Source organism: Erinaceus europaeus, chromosome 17 (assembly GCF_950295315.1).
Source record: "Erinaceus europaeus chromosome 17, mEriEur2.1, whole genome shotgun sequence".
Lineage (NCBI taxonomy): Eukaryota > Metazoa > Chordata > Mammalia > Eulipotyphla > Erinaceidae > Erinaceus > Erinaceus europaeus.
The window spans coordinates 2,346,014-2,372,679 of NC_080178.1; the positions used below are offsets into that span (position 1 = coordinate 2,346,014).

General features: G+C 52.8%; 1 protein-coding gene across 3 annotated transcripts in view; it reads left to right on the forward strand.

Moving 5' to 3' along the window:
* Positions 1 to 20,819, forward strand: part of KMT5B (lysine methyltransferase 5B) — a 47,652-nt gene extending 26,833 nt beyond the window's left edge. Inside the window, exons 4-12 of one of the 3 annotated variants that reach the window (XM_060177255.1) lie at positions 1,646 to 1,714; positions 3,887 to 4,052; positions 5,503 to 5,612; positions 6,765 to 6,931; positions 7,347 to 7,366; positions 7,445 to 7,581; positions 10,663 to 10,859; positions 16,663 to 17,296; positions 17,351 to 20,819. In XM_060177255.1, coding sequence (XP_060033238.1) covers positions 1,646 to 1,714; positions 3,887 to 4,052; positions 5,503 to 5,612; positions 6,765 to 6,931; positions 7,347 to 7,366; positions 7,445 to 7,581; positions 10,663 to 10,859; positions 16,663 to 17,296; positions 17,351 to 18,218 — 2,368 coding nt within the window. In that variant the 3' untranslated portion in view covers positions 18,219 to 20,819. Of the gene's footprint in view, positions 1 to 1,645; positions 1,715 to 3,886; positions 4,053 to 5,502; positions 5,613 to 6,764; positions 6,932 to 7,346; positions 7,367 to 7,444; positions 7,582 to 10,662; positions 10,860 to 11,361; positions 11,508 to 16,662; positions 17,297 to 17,350 lie in introns of those variants that run through there. The other 2 variants (XM_060177257.1, XM_060177256.1) reach the window with 2 other exon arrangements.
* Positions 20,820 to 26,666: the final 5,847 nt, after the last annotated feature.

The window sequence follows — 26,666 nt, forward strand, 5'->3', positions numbered from 1 at the left end:
AGAGCACCGTGAAGACGAGTTCGGGTCCTAGTCCCTGCCTGTGGGGCGGGCCTCCCGCGTGCTGGAGCCGGGCTGCTGGCGTCTCTTCTTCTCTGGCCCCTTCTTGTCTCTCCTTGTTCCTTCCAGAGATGGTAGAGTCCGCATGCAAACATCACGTCACAGCAGTGACTGGTAGCAAAACAAAATAAACTGTGTAGTCCGAACACGGAAAGGGGCTGGGCCGTGGCATACCTGTAGAACGCACCTGTCGCCATGTGAAAGGACCTAGGCTCAAGCCTCCAGCCCCCACCTGCAGCGGCGAGAAGCTTCATGAGTGAAGAAACAGAGCTGCAGGTGTCTGTCTGTCTGTCTCTCTCTCTCTCTCCCTCCCCCTCCCTCCCCCTCTCCCTTTCTGCCCCCTTTCTCTCTTTATCGCTCGCTGTCTGTATAAAATAAGTAAATTGGGGGCTGGGTGGTAGCCCATCCAGTTAAGCGCACATGGTGCAAAGCGCAAGGGCCAGCTCAAGGATCCCAGATCAAGCCCCCGCCTCCCCACCTGCACAAGCGGCGAAGCAGGTCTGCAGGTGTCTGTCTGTCTCTCTCTCTGTCTCTCCTCCTCCTCTCTGTCTTCCCCTCCTCTCTCAATTTCTCTCTGTCTTACCGACAACAACAAGGGCAACAAAATGGGGAAAATGGCCTCCAGGAGCAGGGGATTCGTAGTGCAGGCACCGAGCCCCAGTGAGAGGAGACCAATTAAGAAAATGTGAAGGCTTTCCGTCCAAGGCCAGATGCAGTTCATCCCCAGGTGCTCTACAGGTGCTGTTATTTGTGAAATCGAGTTTGATTCGAGAAACTTGTTAATCATAGGGAAAGGTGAGCATTTTCAGTGAGTCTTGGTCAGCTTACTTGGGAATATAGTATCCCGTTAGTGCTTTATCTTTTGAGTGAAAACCTGCCCCAGTGCGGGTTTATATCTTTTTTAGAGATTCTGCTTGATGTAAGATATGCGAAGCTTTTCTAGCATCGCCTTAGCGTGCCTTTGGCGGGCAGGTTACGGACTCCGCTCTTGGAAGGCAGAGGAAGCGTCTGAGGTGGTCGAGCCTGGACTGGGATTCTCTTAGCTGGCTGCTCAACTGGGCAGGAAGCAGTCTCTCAGAAAGGAGATTCTAAGTCAGTATTAGATCCCTGATAAAAAAATGAAACACTGAAGAAAAAAGAATGAGCAGGAGAAGAGAAACCCCAGAGCCTGCCTTTGAGGCCTCCCCTGACTGCAGCCTACGGCCTTCACTCACTCTGCTGCCGGCACCGGCTGCACTTTAGTCGGCTGACCGAGGCGTTGGCGCGCTCGCTCAACATCACAGCATCTTCAGGGCTCCTTCAGGGGCCGGGCAGTGGCGCACCTGGGTGGCCGCGCACATGACAGGGCACTAGGACCCAGGTTCAAGCTCACGGTCCCCACCTGCAGGGGAAGCTTCGTGGATGGTAGAGCAGGGCTGTAGGTGCCTCTCTCCCTCTGTATCTCCCCCTTCCTTATCAGTATCCCGGACTCTAGTTAATACTCACTTAATTGAAAAAGGGTTTCTGCTGCCCGTGATACTGTAATTGTGTCTAGAGACTGCAGACCTTAACTAATTCCATCGTTGGTTTTGTTTCTGCTTTTACATAGCGTCTTTCCTTCAAGAAGCTCAAGACATTTTTCGAAATCCGACGGTTTTCCTCACAACAACCCTGTGAGGTAGGTAGAGTCCGTGCCCAGCAGTGGAGATGGCAGCTAAGCTGTGGGAGGCTCTCGCTGTCGGAGCCTGCTGTGGGGTGTCTCGTCAGCAAGGGCTTGGGAATGACTCGCACGATTCTTTCGCCTCCCAGTCCCCCACCTCACCCCCGAATACTAAATGAAAAAGTTCAACAGCAGTGGCTGTGTCTTCTGTCTTCCATGGTTTTCACTGTAGCACCTAACAAGTGGTACTTGGTAAAATACCCTAGTTCTCTCGGTCTGTCTCTCACCATCTATCAAAAAAATTACAATAGGCTGCCAGGCACAGGGAAGTTGTGCTTATCAAGCACTGACCAACAATAACCCTGGTGGTAAAATAAAAAAATAAAAATTGAAAAGGGGGGCGGGGGTAGAGGTGTGGGTGGGGGCCGGGTAGTGGGGCATCTGGCTGAGCGCACGTTACAGTGTGCAAGGACCCATGTTCGGGGCCCGGGCCCCACCTGCAGGGGGAAAGCTTTGCGTGTGGTGAAGCAGTGTGGCACGTGTCTGTCTCTCTCCCTGTCACCCTTTCCCCTCTCAATTTCTGACTATCTCTAGCCAATAATAATAAAAATTCTAAAGAGGGGGATGGGCTGCATCCTGTAGCGCGCGCGCGCACACACACACACACACACACACACACACTACAGTGGATAAGGACACAGGTTCAGGCCCCCAGTCCCCACGTGAGGAAGAAGCTTCAGGAATGATGAAGCAGGGCTGCAGGTGTCTCTTCCTCTCTACTTCCCTTTCCTTCTCAATTTCTCTGTGTCTTTATCAAAAACAAGCAGACAGGTGCCTGGACAGCGGTACACCTTAGTAAGCCAGGTGCCGCACGAGGACCTAGATTCTCACCCCGGCTCCCCACCTGTAAGGGGGTCGCTTCACAAGTTTACAGGCGGTGAAGCAGGTCTGCAGGTGTCTTTCTTTCTCTTTTCCTTTCTATCTCCCCCTCCTCTCTCCATTCCTCTCTGTCTCACCAACAACAATGGAATAAAGATGGCTGCCAGGAGCAGTGGATTCGTAGTGCAGGCACTGAATCCCAGCGTCAACCCTGGAGGCAAAAAAAAATTTTTTTTTAATTATCTATTTAAATTTTTTTATTATGTATTTTCCCTCTTGTTGGCTTTGTTGTTTTATTGTTGTTGCAGTTACCTGCAGACCTACTTCATCGCCTGTGAAGCGACTCCCCTGAAGCTGGGGAGCCGGGGCCTCAAACTGGGATCCATATGCCGGTCCTTGCGCTTCACACCACATGTGTTTAACCCACAGCGATACCACCCAGCACACTTTTATTTTTATTATATTCTTTTAAATTTTTTTAATATTCTCTTGTTGCCCTTGTTTTATTGTTGTAGTTATTGTTGTTATTGTTGTTGTCGTTGTTGAATAGGACAGAGAGAAATGGAGAGAGGAGGGAAGACAGAGAGGAGGAGAGATAGATAGACACCTGCAGGCAGGCCTGCTTCACCGCTTGTGAAGTGACTCCCCTATAGGTGGGGAGCCGGGGGCTCGAACCAGGATCCTCATGTTGGTCCTTGCACTCTGCGCCACATGCGCTTAACCCGCTGCACTACCGCCCGACTCCCACTTTTATTGTCTTTATATCTTGGATAGCGACAGCTACAAATCAAAAGAGTAGGGGAGAGTGGTCCGGGAGGTGACGGCAGTAGATAAGGCAGTAGCCTCTCGAGCGTGAGGTCCTGAGTTCAGACCTCGGCAGCACATGTACCAGAGCGATGTCTGGTTCTTTCTCTCTCTCCTACCATTTCTCATGAATAAATAAATACATAAAATCTCTAACAAAAAAAGAAAGAGTAGGGGGAGATTGAGGAGAGGGAGAGAGACCCCCGCAGCTCTGCTTCACCACTTGCAAAGCTTTCCCCCTGCAGGTGGGAACCAGGGGCTCAAACCCGGGTCCTTGTGCCCTGTGACAGGAGTGCTCAACCAGGTGCGCCACCACCCGGCCCCTTCAAGTGCACTTTGAAGAAGGAACCTCTGCTTGCTGAGTACCTGGGTGATAATTCCAGAGGCTACTCCTTCTTCTTCTTCTTTTTTGTTAAATCTGGCCGTTCTTAGATGATTACCTTTTTCTCAAACTCTTAACGGTGACCTGAAGGTGACGGCAAATGTTACTGTTTGAATTTCTTTCAGGTTTCGGCCTAGCAGAGGACGGCAGGAGGAACTGAAGGAAGTCATTGAGCGTTTCAAGAAGGACGAGCACTTGGAGAAAGCTTTCAAGTGCTTGACCTCGGGTGAATGGGCGCGCCACTATTTTCTCAACAAGAGCAAGATGCAGGAGAAACTGTTCAAGGAGCACGTAGGTTCATAAAGAAGATTCTTGTTGCTCTTACCTGTTGAACGAAAGGAAAGGAGACTAAATTCCAAGTTAATACTGAAATAACTGAATTCCAAGTTAAAACAGCTAACTGGCTGTTCATAAGCCAAGATCAGTCTGGCGATCTGATAGCTCATAAGGCTATGGGATAAGGCGAGCAAGAGAACTCGCCTGGGAAGGCGGTCCAGTTTTGAGTCCAGCCCCACCACACTTACACTGGGGGACGTTCTGCACTGTGGTGTCTTTCTCCCTCCTCCTCTGTCTCTTGTCTTTCTTTATCGTTTCTTTTTTAAATTCTTTTAAACCTTTATTTATTTATTGGGGATAGAGACAGCCAGAAATTGAGAGGGAAGGGGGCTATAGAGAAGATGAGAGAATGGGGGTAGATAGCATAACGGTTATGCAAAGAGACTTTCATGCCTGAGGCTCCAGACACCCTTGTTCAGTACCCCCACACCACCATAAGCCTGAGCTGAGCAGTGCTCTGGTTAAAAACAAAAACAAAAAACAAAAAAAACATAGAGAAGACGAGAGACAGACACTGAAGCCCTGCAAGGCTTCCCCCGTGCATGTGGGGACTGGGGGCTCAAACCCTGGTCCTTGTGCATTGCAGTATGTGCACTCAACCAGGTGCACCACCGCCCGACCCCCTCTATCTTTCTTTTTAAACATGGGGAAGAGAGAGAGAATCTGTGCATCACTCTGGCACACACAGTGATACAAAATGGTGCTCGGTGTTGAGCTCAGGACCTTTGACTTCCAAGCCTGTTACTCAGCACTGCGCCACCCCCAGGACACTGAAAACACTGGCCCAGAGCGGTGAGTCCCGGTGGTCACACCACAGAGACGTTCTGGCAGGCAAAGTTCATCGTCTAGAAGAGAAATTCACTGTGCGCTTGAAAAATCTGTTAAGCGTTTGAAAGGGCAAAGAAATTGCGAGGGGGAAGGGAGATAGGGAGCGAGAAAGAGAGACACCTGCAGGGGCCCGGTGGTGGCGCACCTGGTCGAGCGCACACGTTACAATGCACAGGACCTGGGTCTGAGCCCCCAGACCCCACCTGCAGCGGGAAAGCTTCGTGAGCGGTGAAGCAGTGCTGTAGGCGTCTCTCTTCCTATCTCCCTCTTCCCTCTCAATTTCTGACTGTACAGTAACTAAATAAAGATAATAATTTAAAAAAAGAAGAGAGAGCCAGACACCTGCAGCTGGGGACTGGGGTCTTCACACCGAGTGCCACCGCCAGGCCCCACCGAGAGCTGTTGTCGTTTACTCGCCAAGCCTTTAAGTACTTACGTGAAAGTACTTATGTGAAGTTTTCAAATACCAAAAGTGTGTTTTACTCAGTGACCTTAAATGTTTACCTCATTGCTGGTGACACAGTAGCAAGCTGAACAGTGTAAAGCTAGTAGTCTTTGTTTGTTTGTTTTGTTTTAGGTATTTATTTACTTGCGAATGTTTGCCACTGACAGCGGATTTGAAATCTTGCCTTGTAATAGATACTCGTCAGAACAGAATGGAGCCAAAATAGTTGCAACGAAAGAGTGGTAACTATTGTCCTCATAGAAGCCCTGATGCTTCCTTTCACACTCCTGGTCGCTAGTGCCGAGACGGTTGTGGGGAGGAGCAAAGCAGAGCTCCCCAGAGGAGTCCGTGCAAGGGTGCAAGGCCAGGGCTCACGCTCTGCCCGGCGGAATGATGAGTCTGGGTGGAGCTCCTTTCTGTCCTTCCGTTGACCCTTCATTGACTCTGGGTGTCTCCGGAGGTCAGGAAGGCCAGGCTCGGATCACTGAGCTTTCAGGATCAGTCTTGCCCTGTCCCAGAGAAAGGCGGGCGTGAAGTCCTCCCGAGCCCAGGGACTTCACAGGTGGGACGCGTGTGATGGTGTGTGATGCCCTCCCCGCTGGACAGGTGGAGATGCCGCTAGGGAGGCGGAGTCTAGCCCAGCTAGTTAAGGGCGACGGCCCTATGCAGAGGAGAGAAGACGCGCTTTTCTCCACCTTATCTCGCAGGAGTGTTTAAACAGGTCGCCCTGCTCCTGTGGCCTACGCAGTGTTTTCACAGCAAAAAATAAATAAATAAATAAATAAATAAATAGGGCAAGGGGTGTGATGTTGGAGTGCGGAGTGTGAGTCCCAGCCAGGCCTCCCGGGTGGCATCGCCTTGGTGCGCACCACAGCCTTGGGCTCCGTGAGGTCACAGTTCTGCCCGGGGGGCTGTCGGGTCCCGGAGGCGCGGCTGGTCTGGGTTGAGCAGGGCCAGGAAGGTGGTAGCCGGCCAGATATCAGGTCAGCTTCTACTTCTCGTTCCTATTGCTCGCGCTGATAACCCAACCCGGGCAAGTAGCGTTTGGGGCGTCTCGGGTTGCTAGTTTTCCCTTTGAAAGCAGTTCCCTTTCTTAGCGGGGCTGCTCCGAGTGGAGGCCCCTGGGAGCCTCTGCTGCCGCCTTCTCGCCTGTGCCGCGCAGCGGCCGGCAGGTTGCGTTCCTCTCCTGCAGGACCATTCAGTCCCTCATGCCGCGGCAGCCGTGCGAGGCCCTGGGCCCAGCTGTGGGGCTTGCAGGGAGGAGGGAGCCAGCCGGCCATGCACGGCTGGGGCTTCTTGACTGCTGCTATCTAGTGGACAGGCTTATTTTATTAAAGGAAGCCTTACGATTGACAATTCCTAGTGATTTTTAACACATCACATATTTTAAATAGGAAACGAAATGACAAAATAGAATTACTGGTGGGTTGTATTGCCGAACTTTCAGAGATTGAGGAGAACATGCTGCTTAGACACGGAGAAAACGACTTCAGCGTCATGTACTCCACAAGGAAGAACTGCGCTCAGCTCTGGCTCGGCCCCGCCGCCTTCATAAACCACGGTAAGCGCCGCTTCCGGGCGGCGGCACTAGTATTTGGCGGTAAGCGCCGCTTCCGGGGGGGGGGGGGGGCAGCACTAGTATTTGGCGGTAAGCGCCGCTTCCGGGGGGGGGGGGGGCAGCACTAGTATTTGGCGGTAAGCTCTACTTCCAAGGGGGCAGCACTAGTATTTGGCGGCTCTGCTAGCGTGTAGAGCACCTTGTCAGACCGAGTAAAACCTTCGGTATTTAGGAAGATGAATTCTCTTGTTTCCCCCACAGACCTTCTAAAATGAATCTATCTGTAGCTTAACTTGAAACCTAAGCTTTTAGCAAACATTGTAAAGTTTTCTGGAAAGCTTATTTCAGATGTCTGTAATTGTTCGTGTTTCAGATCTTACCTACAGTTAATTGACTTTATCTTTTGGACATTTTTCAGATTGCAGACCTAACTGTAAGGTAAGCACGGCCACTTTGTAGCAAGTCCTTTGTCTCTGCCAGAAGTGTGAGTGTCTTAATGGGTTCCTTTGATTTCAGTTTGTTTCGACTGGCCGAGATACAGCGTGTGTGAAGGCTCTGAGAGACATTGAACCCGGAGAAGAGATTTCTTGTTATTACGGAGACGGGTTTTTTGGGGAAAATAACGAGTACTGCGAGTGTTACACCTGTGAAAGGTAAAGTGGTATTGAGGTGTTCCGCTTACATCCTTGTAAGATGTCTGTTCTAACTCACGTTCTTAGCAGTATTACTGTAAACGCCTCCAGGGGTATCGCAAAGCTCGCTGCCGACACTGAATCCAATGTTCCCAGTGGCCATTATTTTTCCTCTTTTTTTTTTTTTTTTCTTTTTTTGTTCTTTTTTTTAATTTTATTTTATTTGGTCTTTATTTGTTGGATAGAGACAGTCAGAAATTGAGAGGGAAGGGGGTGATGGAGCGGGAGAGAGATAGACACCTGCAGCCCTGCTTCACCACTTGTAAAGCTTTCCCCCTGCAGGTGAGGACTGGGGGCTCGAACCTGAGTCCTTGCTCACTATAGCCTGTGCGCTCAACCAGGTGCGCCACCACTTGGCCCCTTCTTTCCTCTTACTTTATTTGAGAGGACAGAGAGAAATGGGGGGGGGGGTGGAACTCCTGCAGCCCTGTTTCACCACTCATGAAGTGTCCTCACTGTGGGTGGGGAGTGGGGGCTCGAACCTGGGTCCTTGCTACACTGGTCTGTGTGTACTTAACTGGCTTTGTCACCGCCCGGCCCCCGTTCTCTTCATTATTTAAGTGCAGGATGTTCTTTGTTATTCTTTAGTGTGACAGTATGATGGGAATAATCAAAACAAAAAATACAGAACTAGTAGGCCGGCTTACACCTGCCTATTGGGAGTCCCGGGATGCCAACTGCTCTCTGCCGTGAGCCGCTCAGACTACAGATGTGCAAGGGGCAGGTGGAGGCCACACTCAGACACACTGCGCTAGAAATGAAAGGCTCTGGAGTGGCCCGGGGAAGAGCTAAGTGAGCAGAATGTTAGCAAAGGTGCTTTGGCCAAGGGGGACGTGTCTAGATCACACTGGAAGCATGTCCCTAACACAGAAACTAAAAAGCAGGCGCGTCCCGGGGCCTGGTGGTAGCGCCGCGGGATAAGCACACACAGCTCGAAGCGCAGGGACTGGTGCAAAGATCCTGGTTTGAGCCCCCAGCTCCCCGCCTACAGGGGAGTCGCTTCACAAGCGGTGAAGCAAGTCTGCAGGTGTCTGTCTTCTCTCCCCCTCTGTCTTCCCCTCCTCTCTCCATTTCTCTCTGTCCTATCCAACAACAATGACAGCAATAACAACAACAGTAACAACAACAGTGATAACAAGGGCAACAGGAGGGAAAAAATAGCCCCCAGGAACAATGGATTCGTAGTGCAGGAACTGAGCCCCAGCAGTAACCCTGGAGGCAATATATAAATAAATAAATAACAGCACTGTTCTGTAAGAGGAGCATAGCCGCAGCGTTGATGGTGATGGGCAGAAACCAAAGCCCACACGTGTCAGACGCCGCCGGTGGGAAGCTGCCGCACAGGAAGCTCCACTTCCGGCAGGAGCCGCAGTCCAGCAGAGCCTAGGCTTTGCCGCGCGCACGGCCACGCGTGAGAGCCTGTGCGTGTCCTCCCCGCAGGAAGCTTCAGGGGTGGTCACGATACTGTGCTAGCTCCCTCTTTCTTCTTCTTCTTTTCCACCAAGGTTACCACTGAGGTCTGGTGCCTGTAAGACTTCACTGCTACTGGTGGCCTTTTTGTCATTTTTAATCGGAGGTGAGAGAAAGAGAAACACTACAGCTGTGTTCCGCCACGTACCCTGCACCCCACAGTTCCCTTCATGTGCTTGTGCATGGTAACATGTGCACCCAGCCTCGAGATGTTTCCTTCCTTCCTTCCTTTCCTTTTCTTTTTAAGATTCTATTTATTTATTCATGAGAAAGATAGGAGGAGAGAGAGAGAGAAAGAACCAAACATCACTCTGGCATATGTGCTGCCAGGGATTGAACTTGGGACCTCATGCTTGAGGATCCGATGTTTTATCCATTGTGCCACCTCCCGGACCACGAGATTTTTTATCTCTTAAATTCAATTTGTCTTTTTTTTTTTTTTTTGCCCCAGTCTGGCCTGAATTGTGCCGAAATTTATATGGCTAACAAAACTTCCCTTGTTAAAATATTGCCCAACACAACAAACTCCCACCCAAAAAAAGAAAAAAAGATGGTTTCAATGAAGGATTGACATGTGAAATTTACATGTAGGTGATGACCCAGCAATAACCCTGGAGACAAGAAAAGAAAAGAATAATAATTTAAAAGAATTGGCTTTTCAGGGGCCAAGTGGTAGTGCATCTGGTGAGCGCACATGTTACAGTGCGCAAGAACCAGGCTCAAGCCCCCAGTTCTCTCCTGCAAGGGGAAAGCTTTGCAAGTGGTGAAGCAGTGTTGCAGGTATTTTTCTGTCTCTCAAATTATTGAACAAAGCAAATATTTCGTGATATAATTTTAAAATGTGCAGAACAGAGCGAGAATGCAGTTGGTAGGTAAGTCATTAAGCTAACATCTGTACTGTGTTCTGCCGAGCATTTTGAGAATTAAATCACTTTTTTTCCCCTTTTATTGCCCTTGTTTTGTTTTTTTTTTAAGATTTTATTTATTTATGAGAAAGATAGGAGGAGAGAGAAAAAAGCAGACATCACTCTGGCACATGTGCTGCCGGGGATCGAACTCTCGACCATATGCTTGAGAGTCCAAAGCTTTATCACTGCGCCACCTCCCGGACCACAATCCTTGTTTTTTATTGTTGTAGTTATTATTATTGTTGTTATTGATGTCGTTGTTGTTGGATAGGGGAGAGAGGAAGGGAAGACAGAAGGGGAGAGAAAGACACCTGCAGACCTGCTTCACCGCCTGTGAAGCGATGCCACTGCAGGTGGGGAGCCGGGGGCTTGAACCGGGATCCTTTGACCGGTCCTTGCGCTTTGTGCCACGTGCGCTTGAATTGAATCACTTTTATCTGCACATCAAAGTACAGGGTCGAGTAGCTTCTGGAGAACAGTTCCCAGTTGTTAGCTGAGAATAGTCGTAACACTGTTCTGCTCCTTTGGGTGGAGGGGATTCTTGTTACTGTTGTTAATTTTATAACCTTGAATTTCTTGAGAGTGCTAGCCTTGGTCCCCCAGTTCATCACACGCTACGTGCCGCACGTGCAGATTGTTTAACTTGGGCTGTCTTCTCTTTCAGACGGGGAACTGGTGCTTTTAAATCCAGAGTGGGACTGCCTGCGCCTGCTCCTGTTATCAACAGCAAATACGGACTCCGAGAAACAGATAAACGCTTAAACAGGCTCAAAAAGTTAGGTGACAGCAGCAAGAATTCAGACAGTCAGTCTGTCAGCTCTAACACCGATGCGGATACCACTCAGGAAAAAAACAATGCAAGTAAGTAGTAGGGGGTGTCGATACCCGTGTCTCCTGGTACCTTCACACTGTTTGCTTTCCAGAGCAGAGCATGCTGCCGGAGGGTCCGATCTTGGAAATACTGAGAGAAACCCAAGGCACTTAGGCAGGCACTGGGGCAGCACTGCACATCTCTGGACATGCCTTGAGCACAGAGCACTCGCTTCTGCTTCCATAGCCCACGGGGTGCTAGACAGCCTGGGATGCTTTTCTGCACTTGGCCTTGAATCGTTCGCGGGAGGTTCATGAGAAGCATTTTCAGGGTGTTAGTTGCCCGGTGAAGATGCTGTTAGGTCCCGCGGGCGTGCCAGCAGCTGGTGGCAGAACCGTGTGGGCTTGTGCTGTGCCCGGCCAGTCCCCATTCAGAAAGGAGCTCAGGGTTACCACTTTTTAAGGTTTTGTTTGTTAGTTTGTCTGGTTTTGGTTTTGGTTTTTGTGTGAAATGAACTTGACATTTTCAAAATGATCTGACCCGATTCACCAGACCACTGGTGACCATACTCAGGATTGTGAAAGAGAAACACTTACAACATCGCTGTCCTGTGCACGAGCCCTACAGAGAAGAGAGAGAAGAGAAGAGAGGAGAAGAGAGAGAAGAGAAGAGAGAGAAGAGAGGAGAAGAGAGGAGAGGAGAAAAGAGAGAGGTGGGACAGAGAAGCGAGCTGGAAGACAATCTCTTCGGGGAGGAGCAAGAGCCACTGAAAACGGGAAGAAGGGGAGGGGAAAGAGAAGAAGCCAGATGGGGCAGGAGAGCCGGTCACCGCTGAGAAGCGCACCGCGCGGCTGCTTTTCCTGCAGAAGCGCTCGCGTCCGGCTTGCTCCCGAGGCTCTTGAGCGTGGCTCTCCCGGGCCATGTGCCTTGGCGCCCAGCTCCTTCTGCGAGTCTGGCGGCTCGAGGCCCTTCCTTCCTTCTCCCTGTCTTCAGCTGCTTTCAGCCCAGCTCTGGGTGCCGCCCACCCCGCCCACCCCGCCCTGCAGAAAATCCCGCTGCTGCCGGTGAGGTGGTGAGGTCGGAGTCGCCTTGCCATGGCTCTAGAGCGGTGCCTGTCGGGGACAGACGGAGCGGGCAGCCCGTGCCTGCGTGTTGACCGTCGGTGCTGATAATAAAGGCCGCGTGCTCAACACCTGTCTTCGCGTCTGACTTTCTCGTGCGGCGGAGACGCGAGCACGCTCTGTGGACGCAGGCATGAGGACGCCTGGCGAGGTTGGCCGTGCCCGGGCAACGTGTCTGTCCTGGGCTCGGGGCGTCGACCTTTCGGACTGCCGAGCGCACTGGCTACTGGCTGGCTGCTGAGAGACGGCCGTTGGCTGCAGTCAGCGGGGAGGAGGTGACCAACCCTGCGTGACAGAGCAGAGCAGAACCGAGCTCGGTGCTTGTCAGCGAGCACTGGTCTGCATGCCGGCTGTCCTCAGACCCCCTTCTGCAGACGGCCTGTTCTGAGTCGCCCAGGGCTGGTGTGGCCGGCTACGCCCAGGCTCCCTCAGACACGGGGTCACCCGGCTACGCCCGGGCTCCGACAGGGCTGGCAGATGCCATTGTAAGGGCTCTAGAGTCTTCCCCGTCTGTGAGACTGTCAGACACGGGGTCAGCCTTGGCTCCAGTTGTGCAGTGTGTCAGGCCGTCTCTGACTGCCTGTGTCTCGGGCACAAACCTTCTACCTGAGACTAGGGGGCTGCAGCTGGGAGCTGTGGGCTTGTGGTGAGTGTGGAGCTGCCTTGTGGTCTCAGTTCACCGAGACGCGGGCGGCTGGTGTCTTTGAACGTGAACACATGCACGCTCTTTCCAAAGAAACCTTCTGCCCGGGGCAGCAGAAACGGACCGGAGCCGACCCTGTGCTGCGGGGTGTCAGGAGCCACGTAGCCGCGTGTCTGCTTCAGCTTCCTGGGAGGAGACAGGAGTCCGTTTCCTCCGCACACTCAGCCCACAGACACTCCCCCAGCTTTGTGGCCTCTTGTGTCTCTGTGGCTGGGCCACCTGCACAGTCAGGGCTGTGACACAGCTGCGAGCCACAGCCACCGAACTGCTCGTGCCAGAGACCCGGGTCAGGAATGGCGTGCATCCTGAGGTGGTCCCGGATGGGATGGCGGCCACTTCCCACGCGTGCCTGCCGTAGATGTCACAGCTGCTCTGGTCACCCTGAAGTCCGTTGGCACGCGGCTACGAGGAGGGAAGCTGCTTCTCCCACTGAAGCCTGACGGCCGGAAATGAGTGTCTGGATCCTGGAGGTGTGAAGATGCTGGGTGCCGTGTGGCCCTCACGCCACAGTGTTTCCTGGACTTCGCCGGCGCGCAGCTGGGCCACCGCCCCTGCGCTCAGGAGGCTCGAGGGCTCTCCGCCGCCCTGGCATCCGGCAGAAACCCCGATGAAGATGTCTCAAGGTGGCCGTGAGGGCCGAGCCAAGCGTCCCGTGCCTTAGTTCCACACTCCGCTCGGTTGTGATGAGGTGGTTAGAGCCCTGGCGCTGAACCAAGCACAGGCCACAGGCCCAAGCCCCAGTCCTGTCTGCTGTCACCGCACAGATGGCCATGGGCACCCGTCTGCATGGGCATGGCTCCCCCAGGAGGCGGGGCGGGGCCGGCCGGAGCGAGCACTCGTGAGCTTTGGAGTGGCCTGGCTTGGTCTCTTGCTCAGCACCTCAGTACGGTCGTCGCCAAGAACACACGTCTCCACTCGATCGCTGGCTCGGCTCTGCCTCTGGGATTGTCCCAGCCAGCAGGGGAGAGTCATGCGTGGTCTGTTAGTGTCAAAGCCAGGGGCCCACCAGCTTGCTGTTGCCACCCCCTCAGGCCCTGGGTAGCGTAACCCTTCCCAGAGACTGTCGGACCCTGGGCGCTTTATGGGACCCCTGTCGCAGTCCTCCTAAGCCGAGTCTTCTTTGACCTTGGTGTGAAGAGTGGAACTTCTGGCAGTGTCTTTGATGAGACGTTCTTCACACCCAATGAGAAAAGTACACTGGAAGGAAGGGCAGCCCAGAAAGTCAGGGGGGTTCCCTGAGAAGCACTACGACGGGATAGGCTAGCTGGGAAGGGGGCGGCCACAGTTGGATGCCTGCACTCGACTCCTGGCACACTGGCTTGTAGGGTGAGGCTCTGGGAGAAAGGTTCTTGGAGTCGGAGTGTCGGCAGGGCAGTTAGAGATGAGACGGGGCGCAGAGTTGCCTCGTTCCGCCAGGAGGTTGTGCAGGGAGGGCAGGGGAAGCAGGTGGTTCCGGCGCCTTTGCCCGAGTGACTGCACAGACTCTGGTCTCCCTGGGCGGCCGGGGGGATGGTAGAGGTGCCCAGGGAGGCAGACCTCAGAAGGCAGAGCCCGCGGCTTACTGGGGCTGTGGGTGTCAGGCCTGCGCCAAGGCCCTCCAGCTCCAAGTGCCGCTGGCTTTTGGAGGTGGGTCAGAAAGAGTTTGGCAAGAGCAGCCTTGGCCACGCAGGCCACCTCTCTCACTGAGAACGCTCAAAGTCCCAGGCCTGGGAAACAGGCTAGTGGGAGCCCAGCCATCCTGTCCCTTTCTCCAGGGACCCACGAGTGGAGAGGGCGAGTTGGCAGTGTCACATTTCCTCAGCGACAGGGAGGAGTGATGGCTGAACAGCGCCCACTGGGCTGGGCCTCTGTCTCCAGGGGCAGACTGGATGTAGATGGCAGGTTTTAGAAGAGGGGTGTGGGAGTCAGGCGGTAGTACAGCGGGTTAAGCACAGGTGGCGCAAAGCGCAAGGGCTGGCTAAGGATTCTGGTTCAAGTCCCCGGCTTCCCACCTGCAGGGGAGTCGCTTCCCAGGCGGTGAAGCAGGTCTGCAGGTGTCTGTCTTTCTCTCCCCCTCTCTGTCTCCCCCTCCTCTCTCCATTTCTCTCTGTCCTGTCCAACAATGACGACATCAATAACAACAACCATAATAACTACAACAATAAATCAACAAGGACAACAAAAAGGGAATAAATAAATATTAAAAAGATTAATTTGAAAAAATTTTTTACAAAGGGGTTCAACAAGGGCAACAAAAGAGAATGAATAAATAAATATTTTTTTTAAAAAGAGGGGTTGTGGGGACCAGGTGGTGGCACTCCTGTTTGAGCGCACACATTACAGTGCTCAGGGGCCCAGGTTCAAGGCCCTGGTCCCAACTGCAGGGGGAAATGCTCACAAGTGGTGAAGCGGGGCTGCAGGTGCCTCTCTGTCTCTCTCCCTATCTCCATCCCCCCTCCCAATTTCTCTCTGACTCTACCTAATAATAAAAAATTAAATTAAAAAAATAGAGGAGGGCTGGGCAAGGAGGTAGGCGAGGCCACAGAGCAGTCTGCTGGGTCACAGACAGGGCTGGAGAGTCTCCGGTGGGGTGAGGGCCTCAGCCGCATGCGAGAAAGGGCCCCAGAGCCCCGGTGCGAATAAGCGTCTCTCACACCCCGCCATGAAAGGGGCCTTTCACCGGAGAAGTTCCCTGAGCAGCCTTACATTTCAAAAATAGCTTCTCAGCTAGCAACTAGCTCTGATTCCAGCAGTAGTTGGTTGTGCTCAGACTGAGCAGCGCCCAAGTTCTGTCTTCTAAAAGCACGCCGCCTCCTTGGAGCCGCCCGCACACAAGCGATGCCGGGTGGATCAGGGCACGAGGCCCCGGGAGCTCTGGGGCGCCCGCAGACCAGTCCTGTGTTCACAGCCCTCTGCGCTTGGTGCCATGGTGCGCTCCGCCTTCCAGGTCATGGCGGAGCTGAGGGGAGGTGCTCTTCTGGGAAGAACGTCTGTTGGGAGTGAGTGATACGTGGTTCTCGCTCGGGCTCTGCTCTGGTTTGAAGTCACGGTGATAGGATGTGGCTCTTAGGGCCCCTTTGTAACCCATTTTTTCCATCCTACGAAGCCGGTCAAGTAGCCTGCTTTGAATCAGTGAGTGAAGAATCTTAGAAACATTTAAGTTATTCAGAGCCTGAGAGATAGCTCACCCAGTAGAGTGCATGCTTGGCCACGTGTGATGCTGGTTGGCGTCCTCAGCAGCGCAGGGCACCTCCGTGAGTGGAGGGCGAGGTGTTGCCGTGTCTCCTCTCCCCTGGCTCTTTGTATCTGGGGCTGGAGGGGGTGGAATCACGGGCTTGAGACCCGCCAACAATACAAATGAAAATGAAAGCAAAGGGTGTGGGGGTGTGTGGTGTAGCGGTTAGAGCTTTAGACTTAGACGCAGGGGTCCATGTTGCACCCCTGGCTTCACACGTCTTAACTAGAGTGATTGTGTGTGTGTGTGAGAGAGAGAGAGAGATTAAGTCTTTCCAAAAGAACTAGAAAGAGAAATAATCAGGATTTGTAGAGGGAATATCTGATTTGCCCATTCTCTTGAATCTTTTCCATGCTAAACTGGGAGAGGAAATATTTCCTTAGGGCCTAGGGAACTAGCACAGTGTTTTCATAATAGACTCTGATGCCCCAGGAGGCTCAGTTGAGGGGAGGGGAGGGGCTGGCGGCGGGTGCACCTAGTTGAGCTCACATGTCACCGTGCGCAAGGACCTGGGTTCAAGCCCCCACCTGTAGGGGCAAAGCTTCACGAATGGTGAAGTAGAGCTGCAGGTGTCTCCTGTCTCTCCCTCTCTGTCTCCCCCACACTCCGACCATGCATCGCACTCCCCTCCGTGCATCAGGCAGAAACGGAAACGAGGAAGGACTTAAAGGCTTTGCCCGCGTGCGGGAGAGCGGGATTGGGGCTCCGCGCCCGGCTAGGCTCAGGGTCCATAGCTGAGGGCTGGGCTGAGGGTGCCTGCCGAGCGCTGTGCTGTCACTGTGCCGTTCCTTATCCTTTTTCTTTTAACCCTGCAGCTTCTAACCGAAAAGCTTCCGTCGGCGTCAGAAAGAACAGCAAGAGTAGAACGTCGTCGAGGCGGTCCATATCAAGAATTCCGGCTTCTCCCAATTCTACCTCACCTAAGCTAGCTCATCTACGTAATTCCAGGGTACCAAAGAAACTGAAAAAGCCTGCGAAGCCTTTGCTCTCAAAGGTAAAACTGAGAAATCATTGCAAACGACTGGAGCAAAAGAGTGCTTCCAGAAAGCTCGAAATGGGAAACCTAGTCCTCAAGGAGCCTAAAATAGTTCTGTATAAAAATCTACCCCTCAAAAAGGACAAGGAGCCAGAGGGGCTGGTGCCCGCCACGGCGTCGACTGGGTGCCTGACCAGACATGCCGCCAGGGAGCACAGGCAGCACTCGGGGAGAGGGGCCTCGCTGCTGCCGGGGGCCTCTCCCTGCACCTATGGCACCAGGCGCTCCGCGAGGACAAGGACAGGCGCCAAGGAGACCTCTGACGCCAGGCTTGAACCAGATCCGCTGGACGGCTGTCGGGACGGCCCGAGGGACCCTTGCCCCGACAGCAGCGAGCAGCCAGCCCCCGAGAGGGAGAGGGAGAGGCGGGAGGCAGAGCCGGCTCAGGAAGCCGCGCCCCCGGGGGAGGCCAAGTGTGACAAGAGCGACAGCAGCAGCAGTAGCAGCAGCAGCAGCAGCAGCAGCAGCAGCAGCAGCAGCGGCGCGGCGACGAAGAAAAAGCCGCGGTCGGGGAAGCCCGCAAAAGCCTTCGCGAGAGCAGAGGACCCCACGGCGGGGCAGGAGTCTCCTGGGAGGGCCTGCGGGGTGCCCGACGGGACCAGGACCGGGACCCACTCGGCCCCTGCTGAGCACAGCGGCACCGAGGTGCCCGGAGGCTACACAGACTGGACTCCTTCCCCCGTGGGGGATTCGGTCGTGACGTCCGAGGGCTTCAGAACTGCCAGAAGTAAGAAGAAGCGGCGGATCACGCGCTACGACGCCCAGCTGATCCTGGAGAACAGCTCGGGGATCCCCAAGCTGACCCTGCGCCGGCGGCACGACAGCAGCAGCAGGACGGCCGAGCAGGAGGGCGACGGCGTCAACTCGTCCAAGATCAGCATCAAGCTGAGCAAGGACCACGAGAAGGACAGCAACCTGTACGTGGCGAAGCTCAACAACGGCTTCAGCTCGGGGCCCGGCGGCGGTGGTGGCGGCGGTGGCGGCGGCGGCAGCAGCTCCACGAAGCTGAAGATCCAGCTGAAGCGCGACGAGGAGAGCCGGGGCTCCTACTCCGAGGCGCTGCGCGAGAACGGCGTGTGCTGCGGCGACCCCCTGTCCCTCCTGGGCTCCCAGATGCAGGTGGACGACTACGGCCAGTACGAGGAGGAGAGCACGGACGAATCCTCGTCCTCGGAGGGGGACGAGGAGGACGACAACTACGACGAGGACTTCGAGGACGACTTCATCCCCCTCCCGCCGGCCAAGCGCCTGCGGCTCATAGTGGGAAAGGACTCCATCGACATCGACATCTCCTCCCGGAGGCGGGAAGACCAGTCGCTGAGGCTCAACGCCTAGTGAGCGTGGGCCTGGCCCGACCGGCCCGGGGGGACTGCTCTGGGGACACAGCACCCCGGCCCACGCTCGCCCCGGGCCCCAGTGACAGCACTTGGCGTCTGCGCCCTTGAGCAAAGTCCTGTAGACCGAGTACCGCCGGCTGGCCCTTCTGAAGTCTGATCCTGCAGATCTTTGCTGTGCAGATCTTCAGCCACCTTCTTCCTTGCGATGCTGAGGTAGCGGTCGAGCCTGGCGTAAAGGCAGGGCCCGAGCAGAGCAGCACTGGGCAGCGCCGGCAGCTCACGCACGCAGGATGCTTATTCCGTGTGTGGCTCTCCAGTCTCCTTCCCTCAGCTTCTCGGAGCGGCTGTGACAGCGGGCTCTGGAACACACAACTGAGCAACCATTTCAGACCGAGCGTAGGAGCAGCCCGCTGCGGTTTCCAGCTCGTGCTGACGTCACCAGCAATGACCTTCGGCTTTTTGAGCTAACTGCTAGACGTTTCCCCCTCGGATTCTGCCGGTTTCACACCGTCTGCTGGCCCAGGTGGACTGTTTCTGGCCTTGGCTAACAAGCAGAGCGGCGGCTGGGAGTCAGATCGGTTCTTTGCCAAGCAGACCAGCACAAGTACAGTGACTGGCGCGAGAGCTCACTCCAGCCTGCGCCCCAGGGCGGCAGTGGGCCGGAGAGTCCGTACGGCGGCGTATTTATTGCTTGTCATGTAAATTACAGACCTTGTATTTAACACTTTTCAATCCTTTTAGATAAAATTGTTCTTTGCAAGAATGATTGGTGCTTATTTTTTCAAAACTTTGCTGTGAACAATGTGACGACAAGAAGCAACGTGTGTCTGATGAACTCGAGCACTCTGCGTTTGGGTCAAGTCTTCTGTTGCACTTGTAAAATGCTACAGGAATATTAAAAACGATTCACTTTAACTTATAATAGTTTATGAAATAAACACATGAGTCACAGCTTTTGTTCTGTGGTGACCTATAAAATGTTTGTCTATGGAATTCAGTGTAAAGAACTGAAAACAATGTATTATATGTTGTAAATATTTGTGTGTTGTGAGAGATTTTTGTCATAAGAAATTAAAAGAACTTACCAGGAAGGAGTTTTAAGTTTAGAAATATTCATGCCAATAAAATAGGAATTATAAATATCTAGTTTTGAGCACTGCATCAGTGGGAGTTCTTGGTTTATGTTAGTTTAGGGAAATATCAAAGGTTGTTTTTTTTTTTTTGCTATTATCAGTTAAACAAAAAGAGGAGTCAGATTTTTTTTTTTGAAGCACTTTTGAGAAGAGAAATTAAGTAACTTAATGAGCAAAATTTTTTTATTACTACTTTATGTCCAGTACTAATCTTTCACTTCTCTGGCTTATTTTGCAAATTTATTTTGGACAGAGACTCGGGTCTGGGGAACAGAAACCTGTAGCAGGTGTTTCCGAGAAAGGTGCATGTGGTTCCCGATTCCCAGTGTTCCGAAGTCAAATCCACTTAGGGTTTCATGTGGCCTCTCTAGACAGGGAGCCAGGGTCTGAGAACCTTAAAAGGAGCGGCCTGTAACAGCACACAGCCCCAAGGACAGAGCCCCCACACCCAGACTCCCTGCTGTTGATCCAAGTTCCAAAAAGTGCCCCCGGCCCAGGGTTCGAATTCTCTTCACCATTGTCATAGTCCTACAGAGTCAGAGTCTCGTCCTTGTTTGTTGGGGTGCAGGTGAATCCCTCAGGGACGAGTGGGGCCAGGGCCACCTTCTTGCAGGCATCACACGACCTCACATGACCCCTTTGCTCCTTCTAGATTTCTCCACCTGGACCCGTAGGGTGGCCTTGGGGGCACCGGCGCGCTTTGCAGACACGGCTGTTCCTCAGTGTCCCGTGTCCCTGAGTAGGAGCAGTGAGACCCACGCCCCGAGGAAAGGAAGGCAGAGGGCCCTGGGTCCCCCCCTGGTGTCCCTCCCTCGTGTCCTGGGGGTGCCGTGAAAGAGGTTCAGAGCCAACACTGAGCAGACAGTGTTTCATGGAATACTAACAAGTAGCTATTTCAGGGACTTCAGGCTTTTTCCTTTTTAAGGAAAAGTGAGCGAGACACCCCAGCCCTGCTTTTCTCCACTGTTCAATTACTTTAACTTATTTCTGACTTTTGTCAAGACCTTCCCACGGCCTGCCCTCAGCGGGCACGCACAAGCGCCCAGCAGCCTCCGGCGCCTTCCAGGGAATCCTCATTTCCGTTTTCAAGTTTGGGGGACCCCTGCCCCACTGCAGAACTTGACGGTGACTGCTTGGCAAAGCTGGTGTCAGTAAAGCCCCCGTTGAGCTTCTGCAGTGATGGGTCAAGAACTCGGCACTGTAAGAATTAGGAGACGAGCTTAGAGGTCTATGTCGAGTATTCAGTTTTCAAATTGCTGTTGTCAATTGTTTTTGCTGAGTTGTGATACTTTTGAGATACAATGTATTCCTTGTACTGAAAAGAATGAAAAAAAAAAAGGACTTTTTCAGCATTTGAGGTAAGTTCTTTAATGTTTCATTAAAAAAAAACATTTTTTACAAATATTTTGTACATGCACTTGCAGTATTGAGGTTAATCATTTTAATAAATTCGGAAATTAAAACAATCTGGCCGGTGTCTGCTGTGTCTGAGAAGAGGCCCAAGGGGGTGGCTTTGTCCCTGAGGTTTGTGGTCCTCAGGTCCTAGGCATGGGAGTGCTGGGGCTCCTGGCCTGGCACTTCCTCGGGGTGGGGAGCTCCCCGGAGGCTCCTGCTTAGGGGCACTGCCCAGGGCAGGTGGGGGCATCTCTCCGCTGGGTGCTGAGCAAAAGCTAGGTGGAAGGTGTGTGCCTTGGGGCTCAGGGCTCAGCATTTGCCCGGCGCTGTAACAGCAGGGTGGCAGCCAGCTGCACCCCGACTTGGGGTGAACAGAGAAAAGATAGACACCTGCAGACCTGCTTCACCGCCTGTGAAGCGACTCCCCTGCAGGTGGGGAGCCGGGGGCTTGAACCGGGATCCTTATGCCGGTCCTTGTGCTTTGCGCCACCTGCGCTTAACCCGCCGTGCTACAGCCCGACTCCCACCTCTCTCTATTTCTATCCTATCCAACAATGACATCAATAACAACAATAATAACTACAACAATAATAACAATAAGGGCAACAAAAGGGAAAGTAAATAAATAAAAAGAAAAAAAACCTACGTAGTGCCATGCACCACTTAGGTCCAAGCCTGACTGCCTTCACACTGGAAAAAGCTTCAGTGCAGTTGGGTCTCAGTCCCCCACCCCCAACTCCACCCCTTGTTTTAAATATAGGAAATTGGGCTCAGCTGCGTCCCACCTGCTGAGTCCCTGCTGCTCCCAGCACCCCCTGGGAGGAGTCCATCCTGCCAGCCCCGTCATGGCTGGGCCAGTGTGACAGTAGCTGGTGTTCCGTGTCCTTGGGGGGGGGGGGGCATCCCTCCCTGTGGGGTGTGCTCGGTGAGGGGGCAGGAGCCCGGTGTGTCAAAGCCAGGGGGACGGTAGAGGAAAGACGACCGTGGACGTAGGAAGAAGGACTGGTCTAATGCTGGGGGCCGGCAACGAGCGGGAGCCAAACTGGGGGTCGTCCTGGGAGTCACGAAGTTGTCTGGAAAAAAGGAAAGAAGAGGTAGGTAGAGGGGAAACAGCACAGTGGTTCTGCAAAGAGACTCTCGTGCCTGAGGCTCCAGAGTCCCAGGGTCAGTCCCCGCACCATCATACACCGGAGCTGAGCAGGGCTCTGGTAAAAAAACAGAAAGAAAAGGGGAGTCGCTTCCCAGGCGGTGAAGCAGGTCTCCAGGTGTCTATCTTTCTCTCCTCCTGTCTTCCCCTCCTCTCTCTACTTCTCTCTGTCCTAGCCAACAACAACGACATCAATAACTACAACAATAAAACAACAAGGGCAACAAAGGGGAAAATAAATATTAACAAAATTTAAAAAAACAGAAAAAAACAACTCTAGCAACAATAACAAAAAAGTAAAAGACAGCAGGAAAGAAGAGGGAGCCCCAGAAATTCAGGAGTGGAGACTGGGAAAGCAAGCAGACCATTGAAAACTGGTTTGGGAAAGAAAGAAAGAAATAGGGGCCGGGTGGTGGCGCACCTGGTTGAGCGCACACACACACACACAGAGCACAGACACACACACACATGCACAGACACACACACAGAGCACAGACACACACACACATGCACAGACACACACACCACATGCACAGACACACACAGAGAACACAGATACACACACCACACACACAGATACACACCACACACACAGAACACAGACACACACACCACACGCACAGACACACACACACCACACACAGACACACACACACCACACGCACAGACACACACACCACACACACAGACACACACACACCACACGCAGAGACACACACACACACACCACACGCACAGACACACACACACCACACGCAGAGACACACACCACACACACACAGACACACACACACCACACGCACAGACACACACACACCACACGCACACACACACACCACACGCACAGACACACACACACACCACACACAGACACACACACCACACGCACAGACACACACACACACCACACACAGACACACACACACAGACACACACACACCACACGCACAGACACACACACACCACACGCACAGACACACACACACCACACGCACAGACACACACACACCACACGCACAGACACACACACACACACCACACACACAGACACACACACACCACACGCACAGACACACACACACACACCACACACAGACACACACACCACACACACAGACACACACACACACACCACACACAGACACACACACCACACACACACAGACACACACACACACCACACACAGACACACACACACCACATGCACAGACACACACACACACCACACACACAGACACACACACACCACACGCACAGACACACACACACACCACACACAGACACACACACCACACGCACAGACACACACACACCACACACAGACACACACACACACCACACACAGACACACACACCACACGCACAGACACACACACACACAGACACACACACACACACACCACAGGCGGTGAAGCAGGTCTGCAGGTGTCTGTCTTTCTCTCCCCGTCTCTGTCTTCCCCTCCTCTCTCCATTTCTCTCTGTCCTATCCAACAACAACATCAATAACAACAACAATGGTAACTACAACAATAATAAAAGAAACAAGGGCGACAGTGGCCCGGGAGGTGGCGCAGTGATAAAGCTTTGGACTCTCAGGCATGAGGTCCTGAGTTCGATCCCTGGCAGCACATGTACCAGAGTGATGTCTGGCTCTCTCTCTCCTCCTATCTTTCTCATAAATAAATAAAAATCTTTTAAAAAAAATAAATAAATAAATAAATAAAGGCAACAAAAAAGGGAAAATAAATAAATATATTTTAAAAAAGAGAGAGACATGTCTGTGGCTCAGAAGTCCCAGGTTCAATCCCCCGCACCACCACAAGCCAGAGCCTAGCAGCTGGGGTGAGGGGAGGTAAGGGAGGGAGAGAGAGGAGCACACCTGCAGCACCCCCTGTCTCACCACTTGTGAAGCTTCCCCCTTGCAGGTGGGGATGGGCGTTTGAACGGGGTCCTTGCATGCTGTCGTGTGTGCGCTTAACCAGGTGCGCCACCACCAGCCCCTCCTCTTTCTCTCTCTGAAAGGAAAAAAATTAAAACATTGAAGCCAGGCAGTGGAACACGTAGCTGAGTGTACACATTACGGTGTGCGAGAACCCGGGTTTGAGCCCCCGGTCCCCACCTGCAGAGGGGTGCTTCACAAGAGGAGGAGCAGGTCTGCAGGTGTCTCTTTTTCTCTCTCCCTCTCTACCTCCCTCTGCCCTCTCCATTTTTCTCTGTCCAATGAGATGATAGATGAAAGAAAGAAAGAAAGAAAGAAAGAAAGAAAGAAAGAAAGAAAGAAAGAAAGAGAGAGAGAAGGAGGGAGGGAGGGAGGGAGGAAGGAAGGAAGGGGAAAAAGAGAGAACTGGCCTGGGTGGGGCGAGGGGTCACCGAGGCAGCTTCCTGGGGAGGTGCCTGCTTTGTCACACACGTGACCCAGGTTCGAGCCTCTAGCACTCCGCACGGGAGAAAGAGGGAAGCCTCACAGCTGTGGTCGCTCACTCTCTCTCTTTCTCTCTCTCTTCCTCTCTGAAAATGTTGACCTGGCACTGTAACACATCAGCTCCAGTGACAGCAAAACCAGCCTGGAGCGGTGGACTCACCTGCTCGAGGCCCTGGTGGTGTAAATAAGTCAGGAAAAGAAGGTTGACCGCAGCCTGGGAGGTGGAGAAGTGGTTAGAGTGTTGGACTTATAGGCTTAAGGGTGTGAGTTCACTCCCTGGCATCACATTTGCCCACTGATGCTCTCTCTCTCTCTCTCTCTCTCCATATATATATATATATATATATATATATGTGATTATTATTATTTTTTTAAATTTTTTTAAATTTTATTTATTTATTCCCTTTTGTTGCCCTTGTTATTTTATTGTTGTAGTTATTATTGTTGTTGTCATCGTTGTTGGATAGGACAGAGAGAAATGGAGAGAGGAGGGAAAGACAGAGAGGAGGAGAGAAAGACAGACACCTGCAGACCTGCTTCACCGCCTGTGAAGCGACTCCCCTGCAGGTGGGGAGCCGGGGTTCGAACCGGGATCCTTATGCGGTCCTTGTGCTCTGCGCCACCTGCGCTTAACCCGCTGCGCTACAGCCCAACTCCCCATATGATTATTTTTTTAAAGATTTTTAATATTTATTTATTTCCTTTTTGTTGCCCTTGTTGTTTTATTGCTGTAGTTATTATTGTTGTTGATGTCATCGTTGTTGGATAGGACAGAGAGAAATGGAGAGAGGAGGGGAAGACAGAGAGGGGAAGAGAAAGACAGACACCTGCAGACCTGCTTCACTGCCTGTGAAGCGACTCCCCTGCAGGTGGGGAGCCGGGGGCTCGAACTGGGATCCTTAAGCAGGTCCTTGCGCTTTGCACCACCTGCGTTTAACCCGCTGCGCTACTGCCCGTCTCCCCCAGTCGATCACTCCTATCACAGTGCACAAGGGCCCCGGTTTAAGTCCCTAGTCCCCACCTGCATTGGGGGAAGCTTCACAAGTGCTTGAATGGTGTAGGTCACATGTGCCCAGGAATATAGAGGAGGGTGTCCCTGTTTCTGCTGGAGAATCAAGGTAGGCTTCAAGGAGGAGGTGAGATTGAGAAAGCTGCTGTTGAATGAGTAAGAGTTCATGAATTCAATGGCGAGGACAAAGTTCTGGAGAGCAGGAAGGAGAAGAAGCTGCCCTGATGGGAGGACCTAGAAGTTCAGGGTGGCCAGCCTGGAAGGCGGGTGAGGCCTGGGCAGAGGAATTGGGTTTGTCTGCAAGGCAGAAGGGGTCCTTGGGGCTCGATCCAGACTCTGGCCGGGTGCCTGGGGTAAACTCCCAGCTCTTCCCACTTGGCAGCCTCTGCTTCCTGGGCTGAGAGATGGAGATAAAAGCAGTGTCCTTGGCCCAGGTAGGTAGTCCAGAGGATAAAGCGTTGGACTCAAAAGTATGAGGTTCTGAATTCAATTCCCACACCGCAGGTGCAGGAACTATGAGCTAGTTCTTTTTCCTCCCTCTCTCATAAGTAGTAAATTGTAGGGAAACTGTGAGGACATGGCTGAGCATGGTGTGGGACCTCCCATTGAAAGATGGGGGCCTGGATAACACCACCTTCCTATGAGCCTCTCTCTACCTGAGCTGGAGCATGGCGGAAGATGACCAGCAGGAAATGTCCCCTCTGTCAGTCTCCCTGCCTCACAAAGACTCTGCACACAGCCCATTTCCTTGTTCCCAAACCAGTTGGTTTGATTACTCAGAGGTTAATAGAAGTTCATCTTCTTTGATCACCTATGGCCCATAGATCATTGTTCTGCTCCGTCAAACAGTAACTAGGAGCATTCTCCTCACTCCTCCACCCCCTCCGGTCCTTTTAATCTTACATGATCTATCTTCTCTCTGCCCTTAAGACCCCTCTCTGCCTGCTGGTTATTGATAACCCTATTCTCCTCATTCCTTTGATCAACTAAGCCCCTTGCTCAATATTTGCTAGGAATGCTCTGACCTTTTCCCAACCCCTTACCTCTCTTTGCCCCTTTTCTCCCAAACCATATATGGAATGGATGACTTACTTCCTCCTACGACCCCTTATAAACCCTGCTTTGTTGTTCAATAAACGGATTGTCCATCAGACAGGTCCCTGGGTCATCTCTTGTTGTGGCCCGCACAGACACTGAGTCAGTCCTGTAGGCTCACTCCTGCTGCCTCGGAACATTCTCCTAGGCCCCTGCACCTGGTGTGCAACAGGGTAGGTATGCCGGGAGTCTGTGCCCGAGAAGAGGTCTCCCCACAAGAAGTACGGCAGTAAATAAATCAAGT